A 14762-nucleotide genomic window follows, 5' to 3' on the forward strand; every position below is an offset into this window, starting at 1 on the left:
TCTTTCTGAGTGTAGCCTTCATTGATCTGATATCTACCATACCATTCTCTCACTAGAAGGGAAAACCTATAGCGGCAGCAGGCTCTAAAAGAGACTCAGTTTGGAAATATTTTAATGAAGTTCCTCTACCTGTGGATAAGACAGACATGCGTACAAAATGCAATCAGTGCAACAAAGATATGCAAGGCCTGGTTGCCCGAATGAAGTGAATGAACCAACATAATGAGATGTGTCCCATCTCAGGAGGAAGCTGCGTTCAAGATGATGAAAGGAACATGACTGAACATGCAGGATCTTCAGGTTGGTAAACTTTTTTATTTCATCCTTCTTTCTTAAGCACTGCCTGTCTTCCTTCTCGACTATTCGTGAATTCTCATGTTTTAGCAAAACATATAGTTGTTACTCTGTGGTACTATCATTTTAGATGCAGATGTGATTAAAAAAAAAAAGCTGAAATAGGCAGAGCTTCTTTTTACAATTTCACCTTTAAAGTAGTACTGTCAGTGAATGCAATGAGTAATACTGAATGAGCAATATGGTAATAATAATTAAATAACTGCATTGACTTATTTTGTTTAGGAGAATCCATCCTCAATATACAGGATCTGAAGACTATCCAGCTTCAAGATCACTGTCATTTTCTACAGTTTCAGGGTTCCCTGCCAATGATAGTGTTTCAGTCACATCATGTATGTCACATAGCCACAGTATATCACAGTATATCACCTATAGAAAAAAGAAAACAAAATCTCCGTCGACTGAGTCCCATTGGGTAGCTAGAAAGATTAACCTGAATAATCTATACAGAAGCCCCTGGAAACACATAATATTGGGTCCCTAATCCATGAACTATTGGAACTCATTTACAAAACCTTTCTTAAACATGTGCTGTTGAGAATTTTGGCTGTGATAGTGACATCTATTTTTTCACAGTTTTCTTCACAAACTTTCAGATTAGGCCAGTTCTTGATATAGTGCTCAAAACAATCCATTACTGAGTTCCATCGTACATCTTGTGGGAGAGTTAGCTTGGTTCCTTCCCTTTTTTCAGATTAGCTGCTGCAAAGTGGTTGTTACGGAAGTATTTTGCAATTTCAACAACATTAGCCTTTATTTCTGGAACACTGAAGTCTTTGGCTAGGAGTTGCATCAAATGAGCACTGCAACTGTATGTTATTAGCTTGGGACTCTCTTCACTCTCTTCTAAATAATTTCTTCTCATCTTGGATCCATTTGCAGCATTGTCTGTGACCAATCTGCGTACTAGACATTTGAATTTTTTTCAGTTTGTCATAGTTTTTACTGCTGCTTCTTGTAAGTATTCTGCTGTGTGTGCATTTCCTGATGTATCAATTGTTTCTGTAAGGAAGACATTCCCTTCTGTTGTCATACAAGCACATAAAACAGGATCAGTGTAGACACTGCTTCACCTATCAGGGCCGGCTCTAGGCACCAGCGAAACAAGCAGGTCCTTGGGGCAGCACATTTGCAGGGGGCAGCATTCAGGCCATCCTTTTTTTTTTTTTTAACTCACTTCCTCCCCTCTCACAACCCTGCAGAAACGGAGCCAGGGAGCAGCTGGGGATCCAGCATGGGAGCTGAGAAACCACGGGACCCTGGGAGCTGTAGTTCCTTGCCTAGTTCCCTGCCTATAGAGCCAGCCCTGGAGCAGGGAAAGAGCTACATTTCCCAGAAATCCCTTGGCAGCTATCAACAGGAAAGGGAGGGGTAGGGAGTGAGGTAGCTGAGCCATGTTGCAGCTTGCTGTGAGTCGAAAGGGGTGTGTCATAGTTAGACTCAGGACTCACAGTTTGTCAGACCACTCTGTTTTATTAGCACAGCGCTCTGCTAATACACCCAGATAATGTGAGCAGCCATGCAAGGCTTCACCTTGCAGCCCCCAAAAAGAATTGGTGGACTAAATGGACAGTGCCCCTCTCTATCTGAAGCCTAGCAAGGGAGGTACATGGATCCCACTAGAATTTAAAATGAAAAGTAAGCGGAGGGAGAGGCTCTGGACCTGGGCAGCTTTAGATACAGTACCAGGCACTTAGGAGGATTTCCACTTCTGAGCCATGGAAGCAGAAATTGACTTTTCCTTTCCAGATATAGCTAATATTCAGAAAGGGAATCTAGCACCTGCCTTCCAGATTTGAACACCCTCAAAATTCAGGAGTGGCTTCCATTTGGCAGCTCTTTACTTCATTTCTTCGTCATCTTCAATCAATATTTACTGATCCACTGTAATTGCTGTAGAAAGTAGAGAAACATGGACCAGAAATGCTTCCCAGTGGTTTTTAGGACTGGAATTGCTATTTTCAACAGCCATTGCCTTTTTTTTTTTATTTAGTTTTAAAAGGAAACGTGTATTGCATTGGCAATTCACATAGAAGAAAGAGTGGAAGCAAAAGAATAAAGCACCTCAACTTTTCCTCATTTACGTAGAAGTCCTATAATGTGCACCCCGATACTTCCTCCAATTCACAAGCTGAAAATAATTCTACTTTTTGCAGTTCTGTAAACCATATGGGAAAACCAATCTGTCCTGTCTGTGTTCTGTGCACATCCAAAATTCCTGCTGAATGACCTGCCCTGGGAATGAGTTACCAGTGACCCAGGGCTGAAACAGCAGGAGGGTGCAGGTTGGGGGGAGAACTGAGGGCTGGGGCAGCAGGGGAGTGCGGGGGGAGCCCAGGGCTGGGGTAGGGGGAGCAGCCAAAAATTTTTTTTGCTTGGGGCAGCAAAAAACCTAGAACCGGCCCTGTCACCCATCAAGACTCAGGTTAACAATTTCACAAGGGGTTGGCAACCTGCGGCACGCGTGCCAAAGGCAGCACATGGGCTGATTTTTAGTCCCGGCTGACAGTACCGCTCAGCCCGCTGCTGGCCTGGATTTCAGAACCCCAGACCAGCAGCGGGATGAGCCGCTCAGCCCACTGCTGGTCTGGGGTCCCGGCCACCGGCCCCTTGCCATCCAGGGTCCAAGCCACCGGCCCCTTGCCAGCCAGGGTCCCGGCTGCTGGCCCTGCTCAGCCTGCTGCCAGCCTGGATGGATGGAACCCAGCCGCCAGCAGGCTGAGCGGGGCCAGCAGCTGGGACTCTGGCTGGCAGGGGCTGGCGGACGGAACAGTTCTGTCTGCTACCCACGCTGCTGGTCTGGCACATGAAACCTTTTACTGGCAAGTGAAACCTTAAATTAATGAAGACTTGGCACACTACTTGTCAAAGGTTGACAACCCCTGGTCTATATTCTCTCAGTCGCTGATGTGCTCCAGGTTGCAGCCTGTGTTCTCATGGCTCAGATTGGGCTCGGGGCAGTAGAACTCCACCAGGAGTGGGCATTCCTATCCAGCTGGGGCTGGAGGAGACACAGCATGAGGTGTTCCCCATCTTCCTTCGCCACCTAGACCTGGCTGCCCAGCCAGGCACAAGAGGATGTGGAAGGAGCCTGTCATCGGTGGCAGCGAGAAGCCATGGGCAACAGTGAAGAAAACAAAAAGCAGGAGAGAGAGAGGCAGTGGTTGCTGCTCTCTGCAGCTGCACACACCAGCTGATCCCTCCTTTGTCTTCTAGGACTGGGATCCTTTAATGGTTTAGTATCCCCTTTGACCCTAGGCTCAAGCGTAGGACAGGTAACCCCTTGCTAGCATTGATGGAGGCAGGCAGGGACCATCTCCAATTAATAGCTCCCCTTGTTGTTCCCTTAAGCAGCCTTATCTCAATCATAGTTTTGTTTCCTTTTTGCTTCCCGCAACCACCTCCAGCACTCCCTCATTCCCCACTAGAGCTGGTTGAAACTTGGAATTTCCAAGACGCAGGAAACTGTGATGTCTTGAAACAGTTTTTGTGCTGATTCAGAATGAAAACTTTGAATGAAGAAATGTCATGTGGAATGGAAATTCCAAAAAATTTTCACCCTCCACATTGATCAGGTGAGCCACTCATAACACCAGGATATATTACTCCCCATGCCAGGCACTCTAACAGCAGACACACAGGGCAGAAGCCACACTCGCTTAAATTCCACTCCATTTCCAGTGGCCCAGAATATTCCCAGTGGCCCCTCAAGCTGCAGTTTCCTACAACACCCCAGTGGGAGCGTAAGGTCTCCTCTTCCTAGTGTACAGGCCAGCCTTTCATTTCCCTAGTGTGCCTGGCCCATTCAATGACCAGCATATAGGGGGTGGGGCCATACCCCTCCTTCCCCATGGCGGAATGGGCTCCTCTGTGAGTGCATGGGGGCAGCATCCTTCAAGGGTATAGAAGCATTAAACTAGCCTGGGCAAAGACTGTAGTTTTGGTGGAAAGAAACATTAATTTGCTTCATACTTAAACACATCTGACTCTGCAGGCTGCACTAGTAGCCAGGGCCCAGACATTCAGAGGACCTTACTCTTATTTATTTCAATGGGAGTTAGGCACCTAAATACCTTTGAGGTGCTGGGGCCAAGTGGATTATAGTAATTACCTGAGATAATAGTTCCACACCATGCATAGCCTTATGAATCTCTGACTTTCTCAATAGAGTCACATCAGTGAACACAATTTTTGACATGGTACTTTTATTCACTCACAATGAAATGGATACCTGTGACTGGGAAGCTATTTATAGTATTGTTGACACTGGTGTTGGGCCACCTCCTGTTCCTCTCAGGTACATTCCCAGAAGATGGAGTTGCTTGTTGCTATTATTCATTTATCTGATTCCAGTGTAAGCTTACAGGAAACCTGGATGTGTTGCACAACCAGCTGATTTAACCCAGAAAATATGATTCAGTTCACAGAGAACTGATTTCATCTGGTTGTAAGTGGATAGGGCCCTTGAATGGCTTTGACCCATCCTCAGTATAAGTATACAAGAAATATGCATGTGTTACCAACAAGCGGATACAATTCTCGTGTAATTCTGGATGCATTCACAGTGAACCAAACTGATTTCAGGCTAAACTTGTGAAAGGCTCTACACTGCAGTTCCAAAATACAGTGTCTGAAATGTTCATAAGGCAATATTTAATTCCAATAGAGGCAATAACAGAAGACCAAACTAAGACTGCTGTTGGACTACACTGGACTAGGATCAGGGGTGTGTGAATTCAATTCCTGGCTTTGCTACAGACTCTGTATATGGGAAGAGGATAGTCACTTGATCACTCTGTACCTCAGTTCCCCATCTGTGAAACAGGGATAATATTTCCTTTCTACAGCTTGTCTAATTAAACTGTAAGCTCTTTGGAGCAAAGACTCTCTAATCTAGGAATCAGTGGGAGGTACGTGTCCTAATACTTTTGAGGATCTGGATCTCTCTTACTATGTGTATATAAAGTGCCCAGAACACTGGGACCTTGATCTTGGTTGGTGCCTGTAGGCGCCACTTTAATTATTCTGTCACCTTTGAGAATTACTATCTTCCCTATGTAGCCCCAATGGAATTCACAAACCTGTTTGCAGAGTAAGGTACTCCTCAACATGAGTAAGAGTGGTAGGATTAGCACCAGAGCAAGAAATACATTTTATTAGAGATGAGTAAGGGGGCAGAACTTGGTTTCGGACAAAATTTTATGAAATTTAAAAATATTTATGTTGCCTTTTTTTTCTGAATTTCCTGTGCTGAACTGTCAAGTATAATTGAATTGCAAAAACACTTGATCTGAATTACAAACACAGTTGTACTGAATTTCTTCATTGGATGAATTAAGGCCCAGAATCCTGCAAAGGTTCATGCAAGTGCTTAACTTTACTCCCATGAGTGGTCACATTGCTTTCAGTGGGATTATTCCTGAAAGTATAGTTTAACATGAATATTAACTGTTTGCAGAATCAGGGCCAGGGCCGACGAGAGCGGGGTGGAATGGTACAAATTACCAGGGCCCAGAGGTCCGGAAGAGGGCCCAGGGCCCAGCTTCCCTGGCTTTGTCGGCCCTGTTTAGCTGGTCCAACCTTGCTGGGGGAGTCCGAAAAATTTTTTTCACCAAGGCCCGAACCTGCTCTTGGCGGCCCTGATTCAGAGCCTAATGCAAATTATACAGATTAGATGAGGGATGAGGAAATCATTTTTTTCCAAATTAAAAACTGCCAGCTATAACCTGCATCCAACCCTGTTACCCAAAATTGGGTGCAGCCCTCAAACTTCCAGTAGGCCCCCAGAAGAATCCCCAGGCATGCTGCTCCGCTGTTGAATTCAATGGCTGCCATGTACACTTGATCCTTTAAAATAGCAATATATAGTTTCAGTATCAGACGGGTAGCCCTGTTAGTCTGGATCTGTAAAAGCAGCAAAGAATCCTGTGGCACCTTATAGACTAACAGACGTTTTGGAGCATGAGCTTTCGTGGGTGCATCAGAGGAAGTGGGTATTCACCCACAAAAGCTCATGCTCCAAAACGTCTGTTAGTCTATAAGGTGCCACAGGATTCTTTGTTGCTTTTATAGTTTCGGTAGCGACTTGTGGTTTGTGAACCTGGCCACAGAGCCTTTTAAGGAAGAGCTACTTCTCCATCAATCTCATCCGTTAACATCTGCGCAGTCGCTTGAGAGCTGTGTGTGCAGTACGATTGTTGCCTGTTTCTGTGGTAGGTCAGAAATGGTGTAAGAGGCAGTGGGAAGTTTGGGTTGACCGCCCGCAGGAGGCGGTAGCCTCCTCTGTAAAAATGGCCTGCTGCGGCTGAGTGGGAGGATCCTGGCTTAACTACAGAGCCCGCGAGTAGGTGTCTGTAATTGAATGAGGGAGGAGATAGAGAAGAGAAGCAGCCTAGCACCTAGCCAGTCAGCGGAAATCCCAAAAGAAAACACAGAGGACTACCCTCTGCAATAGCTGCGGCTCCTTGTTCGTACGCGGTGATTTACCAGGCCACCTCTCGCAGGCAGCTCTGGCCACAGCAATCTGCAGCAATGGGCGTGGAAGGCTGCACCAAGTGCATCAAATACCTGCTTTTTGTCTTTAATTTTGTCTTTTGGGTGAGTGCGCTTTTCCCATTTCTCTCCCCACCCCTCCCGGTCTCGGGTGCGGATTTGCGCATCACGGAATGCGGGGTGGCTGCGTTCGCTTTTTCCTCCTCCCGGCTGCAGAGAGATTCCTACCAAAACAATGCAGGAGGCTCGGAAGGGAGCGGAGGCTTTGCTTTCTCTCTGCACGAGGGGAGCGAAATCTCCTCCTGTGAACAGCTGTGAGGGACGAGGGACCGGAGGAACGTTCGGGTTGGAATATGGGCGAGGTTTAGCCCAGAAAAAAATGGTTGTTGCATTGAAAGAGCATACAGACCCGAGCAGTGTGCTTTCTGCAAGCCCCGGCTGTGAGCCGTTCTTACCCTGCTGGGGTAATTCTTAATTTGTTTGTGTTTAAAAAAAAAAAAAACACAACCCTCTAAATCTGAAGTGGTTTTTAAATTCTGAAAGATTTCGGGGATACAGGGTTAAAATGTACAGACGTTCGCCAAAGTTAATAAACCACCTGTAAACTGAATTGAAGAATGCTTGGGAGACGTGGTGTGAGGATCTCTGTCTGCTGAGTTGAGAGGGTATGACTGCGGGCACAAAGGCTGGTGCGTAGTTATATAATAGCGGAGGTTTTAGCTCGTGGTGGGCAGCTGTAAATAGGCATCTGTAGGCTGTAAAGTGTTTTCTGGGGTTCTAGGAGACGGAAACTAGAGAATTACTAAAACATGTAAATCCTGTGGTTACAGGCTGGAAACTAGAGTATAATGTATCTTCCCCCCTCCCCTTTCTTTTTTTAAAAAGAAAAAATAACTTTTTTGTAAATACAGGTTTTTATCTTTGAAGTTAGTTTTGATGCCAAATTTTCTAATATGTGCAGCAAAGCTGGCTCTGAAAACCAGGGTGCTGGAACAATTTGTGTAGTGGGGGTGCCCAGAGTCATTGAACCAAACTGTAAACCCTGTATATGATAGAAACCACTTCAAGCCAGGGGGTGCAGCAGCACCCCCCCTGCACCCCTAGTTCGAGCACCTATGTCTGAAAAAAATAGTTAAAAATGAGGAGACATAAAACTGGATTTTTTAAAAAAATTATTCATGTTTGTTATTTTGTCTAGTGCTCCTGCTTCTCCTGTTTTACAAATGAGGAATCTAGGTGGAGTTTGGGGGGAAATGTTAGGTTTCCCAGCCTTGGGATATGAATCAGAAACTCTGTGTTGCTGTTGGGTTAAGAAAGATGAGCTGATTGCTTGGAAAAGGAATGTATGTGTGGAGGAAGGGGGAGTTAAAACATACTTGCTTAGTAGATGATCTAGACAAATGAGGATGCTTAAAAGATGGGCGATGTGCATAGTTTGTCACACCCCTCCCATCGTCTGATACTCCCTCCCTGCTTGGAGAATTTTGCAGGGACCACACCCCGAACCTCAGAGAAGTCTTTGCCTGAGTTTCTACAGCTCTGGATTTTAGAAGAGATTTGGTTTTGATTGTTTTTTAAGTAACATACTGTAGAACTTGGACTTCCTGACAATACAACTTGAGCACTGTTGTTTCCATACTAGCTAAAAAGTAAATCTTACCCTGTATGTAGCAAGAGAGTTTTCTAGCAGCTGCCTGCAATGAATAGTTAATCAGATCTACAGCTGTGTTAAATTAACAGTAGGTTGCATAGGCTAGCTCCCTCCTCTGTGTGTAATAAGGTCAGTGTGTTTGTCCCAGTTATGAATCCCCCAGGGTGAGTGGGGGGTTGTGGGTGAAGGGCAGTGCCCTTTGTTCAGTTTGGCTGCTTATTTCTCATGCCGTTTCCTCCCTGAGATGGAGCTGGTGTGGCCAGTTATCATCATTGCTGGACATTTTAGGGGCAGACAGTGATGCTTCGGTGCTGGGTTGTCCGGGGCTGTCTCAGATGATATGTGGTTCTTACAGCTTTTTTACAAACCAGAGTGGTAGTTGAACACTACTTCCCTGCCCTGCTTTGGTTAGAGTTAATATTTTGCTGGCAGTTGAGAATGCCAGAAGGCTACATCTGTCTTCATCCTACTTTTAAACTGAGTTGACAGCATGTATTTACACTGATCAGACACCAGATTAGCACCATTTCAGAGAGGTGGTTTTAGATGGGGTGGCAGGGAGGACTCCTTTCCTTTTCCATGGAATTCTAGGTCATGGTCCCTGTTGACAGCTAGAAAGAGTAGTGCTGGTGCCAGTGAAAGTGGAGTTCAGTGAGGGTGAAGTCTAATGAAGGGAATATTTTTGCAACACACATTTCTTCTTGGATCTGAACGCATTGATGAAAGAGAATCTGTTTACATGAATGAACCCCCATCCCACCCCAGCTAGTGACAGATGATTATCTAAGAATGTGCTGTTTTACTGATTTGCTGGTGATATAAATAAGAAATGCTTCTTCAACCAATAGCTGATTCTGGTCCTGGGGATTTCCTACTTATTTTCTTTCCTGGGCTCTAATTTTCCTCACCTCACTGAGCAGGCAGGCCATGTCTACACTGGGAGTGCTTGGCTGGCATAGCTACACTGCCAAAGCACTCCTAATGTGCATGCTGCTATAGTGGAAAAGCTCTATTTTTATCAGTATAGCTTATTCCACACACCCGCATTCCCCGCAGAAAACAAACTATGCCAATAGAAGCACAGTTTTGCGGGTGTAACTGCATCTGTAATAGGCGCTTCTGCTGGCATAGCTATGTCTGTCAGGGATCATGCCGCTGACTGACGCCGACACTAGCAGAAGTCTGTAGTGTAGATGTGATCTCATTTTGCAATGCTGTGAGCTTCTCTAGGACCTTTCCTCAAGAGATCTCAAGCATAGATTGCATAAACCTCACAACACCGGCTCTGGCAATGTAAGTATTAGGGCTATTTTACAGACAGGTAAAGTGACACCCAAGGGCATCCAGGGAGTCAGTCATCAATCTGGGAGTGGAACTCCAGAATCTTGTCTGCTTCAGCTGCTGGACCACGTGCCTGCCCTCTGTTATCCACCCCCACATATTCAGTACTCCTGTCTGGTCACCTTGGGTGTTCGTGATTCCAGTTTAGAATAAATTCAACCGCAGCCATCCTTGCTGAACTGCCCTTTCTCCAGTGTGATGATATCTCCCTGTGAAAACATGACCAGAACTGAGGACAGTGGGCCGAGTTCATCCCTGGTGTAAATTCATGTTTAAAGAATGAGTTCCGCACAATATTTCTACCATTCTCGTTACCACCTCCTCTCTCAAAATAACAAGCAGATGGTAGAAAATTGTAGCATCTCCATCTAAGTTCCTTATTTTGGGGTCACTGCACTTTGTTCCTTTCCAGTTATCTAGTTCATCCAGGAGCTTTTTCTTTCCTTTTGTCCTAGTTTCCTGATTTTTTTTTTTTTTTTTTTGAGTGGGGGGAAATGATTCTTTGTGACAAAACTAGAATCTAGCAGGAAGGATATATGGGAGCTATACACACACACAGTTGCAGAACAAGTCTGCCTGTTCCCATCCACCCCTGTCTCCCTTGTAGGAAATGACTGTTTTCCTATCTGCTGGAATGTTGCTTTGTCTCAGAGGCAAGTGCACTCTCCTTTTCCTCTTTTCCCATTCAGTGTTCTGCTCTTGCTACCTCCTTGCTTGGAAGCATTTTTGTATTTGATGATAACTCAAGGAAAACATCCCTAATGAAGAGATCCTTTCCAGCGTCGATCAGGAGAGGGACAGAGCCCCCCATGCCTCACTCTCTCTCCCACAGAGCTACTTTGTTATTTTGACACTAGGAGAAGGAGGTCAAGGACTGGTGGAGCTGGAGTTGTGCTCTAAGGTCACTAGCAGGGCCATTTAATAGAGGCATTTTGTACCTACTTCTAAAAGCCATGACCTACATTTTCAGAAGTGACTAATGGATTTTTTTGTTTTTGGGTGTTTAGCTTGAGAGATCCTGGTTGCTCCTGAAAACATAGGCAGTGATTAAAAAGGAGGAAGACTGCTTAAGAGAAGGAATAAGAAGCTATCCTGTTTGTTCCGTGAATAATGGAATGTTCAAACTATCCAGGGTGGGCATGAGGGGCAGTGATCTCCATCCGAAATATGGGATAGAACACTCCTTGTGTAAAGAGGCAGAGCAAAACTGACCTGCACAAGTGTCAGCAGCATGCAGTGGTGATTCTTCTGGCTGACTTGAGGAGTGGTGTGAAGGGCTCAAAGGCTCCCTGGTAATTCTTTAGTGGAACGATGACAGCCACAGCATGGGAGCCTCGTAAGGGGCAAAAGCTTTATCATATGAGCTGTTTCTAACCAAGTGCAGATGATTACTTTGGGACTGCTATGTGTCCATCCATCTCTGCCAACCCTGTTCCAGCTCAGGCCTAAGATTTGAGTACCACTCCTGCCCATCATTCTGAAGGTTTTGGCAGGCATCTTTCCACGGCTAGCCAGTTGGGGCTGGGATCAGCACATCAGCCATGTCCGACTCCACTAGCGACCCTTGTTATCAAGCAGTTTTGTCCCAGATGACACTTGCTGGGAGGCCTCTTAAGGTGTCTCTACTCAGCCAGGAAAATACCCCTGTGGGAGCAAGTCTCAGAGGCCCTGTCAATTGACACAGGCTGATAGGGCTAAAAATAGCCGTGTAGATGCTGAGGCTTGGGCTGGGCTCTGAGACCTGGAAAGGGTCAGGTCATAGAGTCTGGGCTCCTGCTTGAGCCTAAACATCTACCTGTCTACTTTTAGCTCATGGCCTGCATTAAGTGACTGAGACTCTCTGCCATGGGTGTGTGGATTTTTGATGTATGTATATTTTCCTATAGACATACCCTTAGGGGGGAGTGACTAAAGGTATCTTGTAGATTCCATAGCTGTGTTTTATTGGAACACTCAACTTGATGCTATGGGATTAGTGGGAAATCTTTAATTACCAATTGAAATTTGAGCCTAGACAGGGTAAGGTGTCTTTACATTTGTATTTGAAGTTCTGCCACTCAGTCTAAGTCACTACCCCCTCGAGGGTGTCTGTGAACACAGAGCTAGATTTTCAAATAACTTTAGAACCTACAATTGGGGCCAGACTGTCAGAAGTGCTCAGCACCCAACATGCTGTGTTCTCTTGAAAATCCAGCTCCAGCCATGGGTGTGGAACCCTTGAAAATCTAGCTTAATACGTACTGAAGTTTTTAGGATCTGTTAAGCTGTGGGAGGCAGCAGGTCTGACACCAGACTAGCTTGTTAGTATGCAGAGCTGCTCGGTTCTTGTCCTTCCCTAGCTCCCTCGGCTCACTTGCTTATCTGCACTGAATCCAGGTCGGGAGGAGTTGGCACAAAAGTGTGAGGGAGAACAAAAAATTTGGCAGAACTCTGCACTTTCTTTGCATGTTAAAAAGAAGCTTGTTCTGAGGCTTAAGAAGAAGAAAGAAAGCAGTTTAAGCTTTAACTTCATACACCAAACAAGTGGAAAAAACTCTATCTCCCTACCCCACCCCTTAATGTCTGTTCAGCTGCAGTGTAAATAAATGACAACCTTCTTGCCCCCCCAGCCACCATTACATTTTGGAGTCTGTGTTGAGGAAGTGGATGGAGAGACCTTCCTTTTCTGCCAACTTACTGGAGAGTCCCATACCAAAAATGTCGTCTCTTCTTTGTCTTTTTTTCTTATTTTAGATCCTTTAGCTTAAGACCTCATGTAGAAGATGCCAGACCAGCTAGTTGTCTGGTAAGGTAGGCTAACAGGTTTGGCATAGTGCAAGACTTCCTAATTATGATGGTTGGGTACTATAAATTATAGTCCTAGTTTATATATGCATTATTTATGCCATGTACACACGGTCAAATAGCTATATATCATTTACAGTTTATAACAAAGTGAGTGAGGGTCTCTCTTTTTGGACCAATAGAAGTTGGTTGAGCTCTATGGGTGAACATTTTTCACAAAATGGCCATTCTATATCTGACCTCTCAGTTCTCATCCTCAAAGGAAACCTGCCCAACACCTTCAAAAGAGGAGTTTAAATTCACAATTCTTCTAGACGCCAAAAATCATCAACTCAGTAGAGACACTAGTTGTGTGTATCATTACAACAATCCACTAACTCTCCTTTGTCCTATAACTGCAGAGGTGTTACTTGTCCATTTTGACTCGTTTCTTACAACATTATTAAGCATAAGGAGTTGACACATCTGTTCCACCTTGTGTGTTTCATATCCTGGGACCAACATGGCTACCACAACACTGAAAGCATTTGTAGTTCACAGGTATCATACATGGGGTTTCTTATGGGGATGCATGTTTTGGAAGGGATAAGTGTCAGCATATTGAGTTCTCACTATGCTTCACAAAGGATTTTAGAATCTGCAGCTGCTTTTCTTTTTTTAAAAAAACAGAACTTTAAACCCCTCAAACTCTTGGTGTGAGATATGAGTGCTCTCACCAGCTGATGTTTGCATGTGCTGGTTTTTCTGGCAACATGGTAAGTGCTCCTTACATCTCAGTAGTTTCAAACAGATTCAGCACTGACAAAGGCGAGGGTGGTGCCATTGAAGTTGATAGAATTGCATCTGCTCTTGTAAAGGCTGAATTTTGACAGGAATCTTTTCTCAGTGGTGGTCTCCTCAATTGGATTGACTTGCATTGTTGCAGCTACAGACGAAACCAAGCCAGAAACTTGAATGAACTGACTAAATGTTGAAGCACAGGACTTGGAATTGGGAGTTCAGGGTTCTGTTCTTAGCTTTGTTACAGTCTTTCTGTGTAACTATGGAAGTCGCCCGACCTCTGCCTCCATTTGACTACAGGAAAGTCATGAAGTGCTTTGAGATCCTCTGAAGACAGGTATTCCAGAAGTGCAAAGAAATGTCTGGGCATCAAGAGACTGATATTGGCAACGATAAGATTGTGCCTTATTAGGTCATTAAGGGCCAGACTGTCAAATGCTCAGCACTTGGAGTTGGGGTAGGAGTTTCCAAAGCACTCTGCACGTGCTTCTCTGACGCTAATAGCTAGGTCTGCAGTGGAGCTCAGCTCCTGATATTCTGAGCTCTTCTGAAAACCTGTCTCTGAAATGTGAAAGTACACAGTTGGTAATGCTAATTCCAATAGGCTTTTTGAAAGAAAAACTCCACTACCTCATATCTCAAGATGGGAAGTTACTGGTATCAGGTTTACTGAACTGATCTTTCAGTTTTACTTGTAGATATGGCAGTTTTAGTTTTTTTTGGTTTTTTTGTTTTTTTTTTTTAATGACAGCTCAGTCATAGCTTGTTTTGGCTATGTGCTTCATTGAAGATTGAGTCATTCCCCCTCCTCTTTTCCCCCTCACAATCTCATTTCTTGAATCTTGAGCAAGCAATCAGATTTCAGCTTCTGTCCTAACTGAGCTGAATTGAAAGCAGCGCCAAGCACTGGACCGGACTCTGTGCTGCCTTCATCCAGAACTGGATTGGCCCACACCAAGAAGTGTCCCTGGAGAGACTATAGGAAGCCAGAAGCCAGATAGCTTCGTTTAAAATATAATTAAACATAACGAAAAAGAAATTGACTTGCTCTGAAAACGATCAACCAACTTAGTATCTAATGCAACCTATGGCAGCCTTCCAGATCTAGAGCACACACTGACTGCATTACTAGGGAAGTGTCTAATTAGAAGGCATAACAGAATTCCCTTTTAATTCCATTTTCTGTGCAGCAGATAGCTATTTTCTCTTGCCTGTGGTGGGTATATATGGTATGGTTAGTGGTAAAGGAAAGCACGGTGAATGTATTATATGAAAGATCACTTCTCTGTCTTGGGTTAGTGGCACTCTAGATTCTTGTCTCTAATAGCTTAGGGGATTTTTTTTTGTCTTATTTTGT

The 14762-nt window shown here is 44.7% G+C and overlaps 2 protein-coding genes across 5 annotated transcripts in view; both read left to right on the top strand.

Annotated features, from left to right (window-relative positions):
- TSPAN32 (tetraspanin 32) overlaps positions 1–309 on the top strand; it is a 75825-nt gene extending 75516 nt beyond the window's left edge. For 3 of the 4 annotated variants that reach the window (XM_075065097.1, XM_075065098.1, XM_075065099.1), the window contains one exon: positions 57–309. In XM_075065097.1, coding sequence (XP_074921198.1) covers positions 57–209 — 153 coding nt within the window. In that variant the 3' untranslated portion in view covers positions 210–309. The remainder of the gene's footprint in view (positions 1–56) is intronic. The other variant, XM_075065096.1, reaches the window with a different exon arrangement.
- Positions 310–6710: 6401 nt separating this feature from the next.
- The window catches only part of CD81 (CD81 molecule), a 64985-nt gene continuing 56933 nt past the window's right edge, over positions 6711–14762 (top strand). The window contains exon 1 of the mRNA XM_032770400.2: positions 6711–6954. Coding sequence (XP_032626291.1) covers positions 6889–6954 — 66 coding nt within the window. The 5' untranslated portion in view covers positions 6711–6888. The remainder of the gene's footprint in view (positions 6955–14762) is intronic.

This window comes from Chelonoidis abingdonii, chromosome 4 (assembly GCF_003597395.2).
Source record: "Chelonoidis abingdonii isolate Lonesome George chromosome 4, CheloAbing_2.0, whole genome shotgun sequence".
In the NCBI taxonomy this organism is placed as follows: Eukaryota; Metazoa; Chordata; order Testudines; family Testudinidae; genus Chelonoidis; species Chelonoidis abingdonii.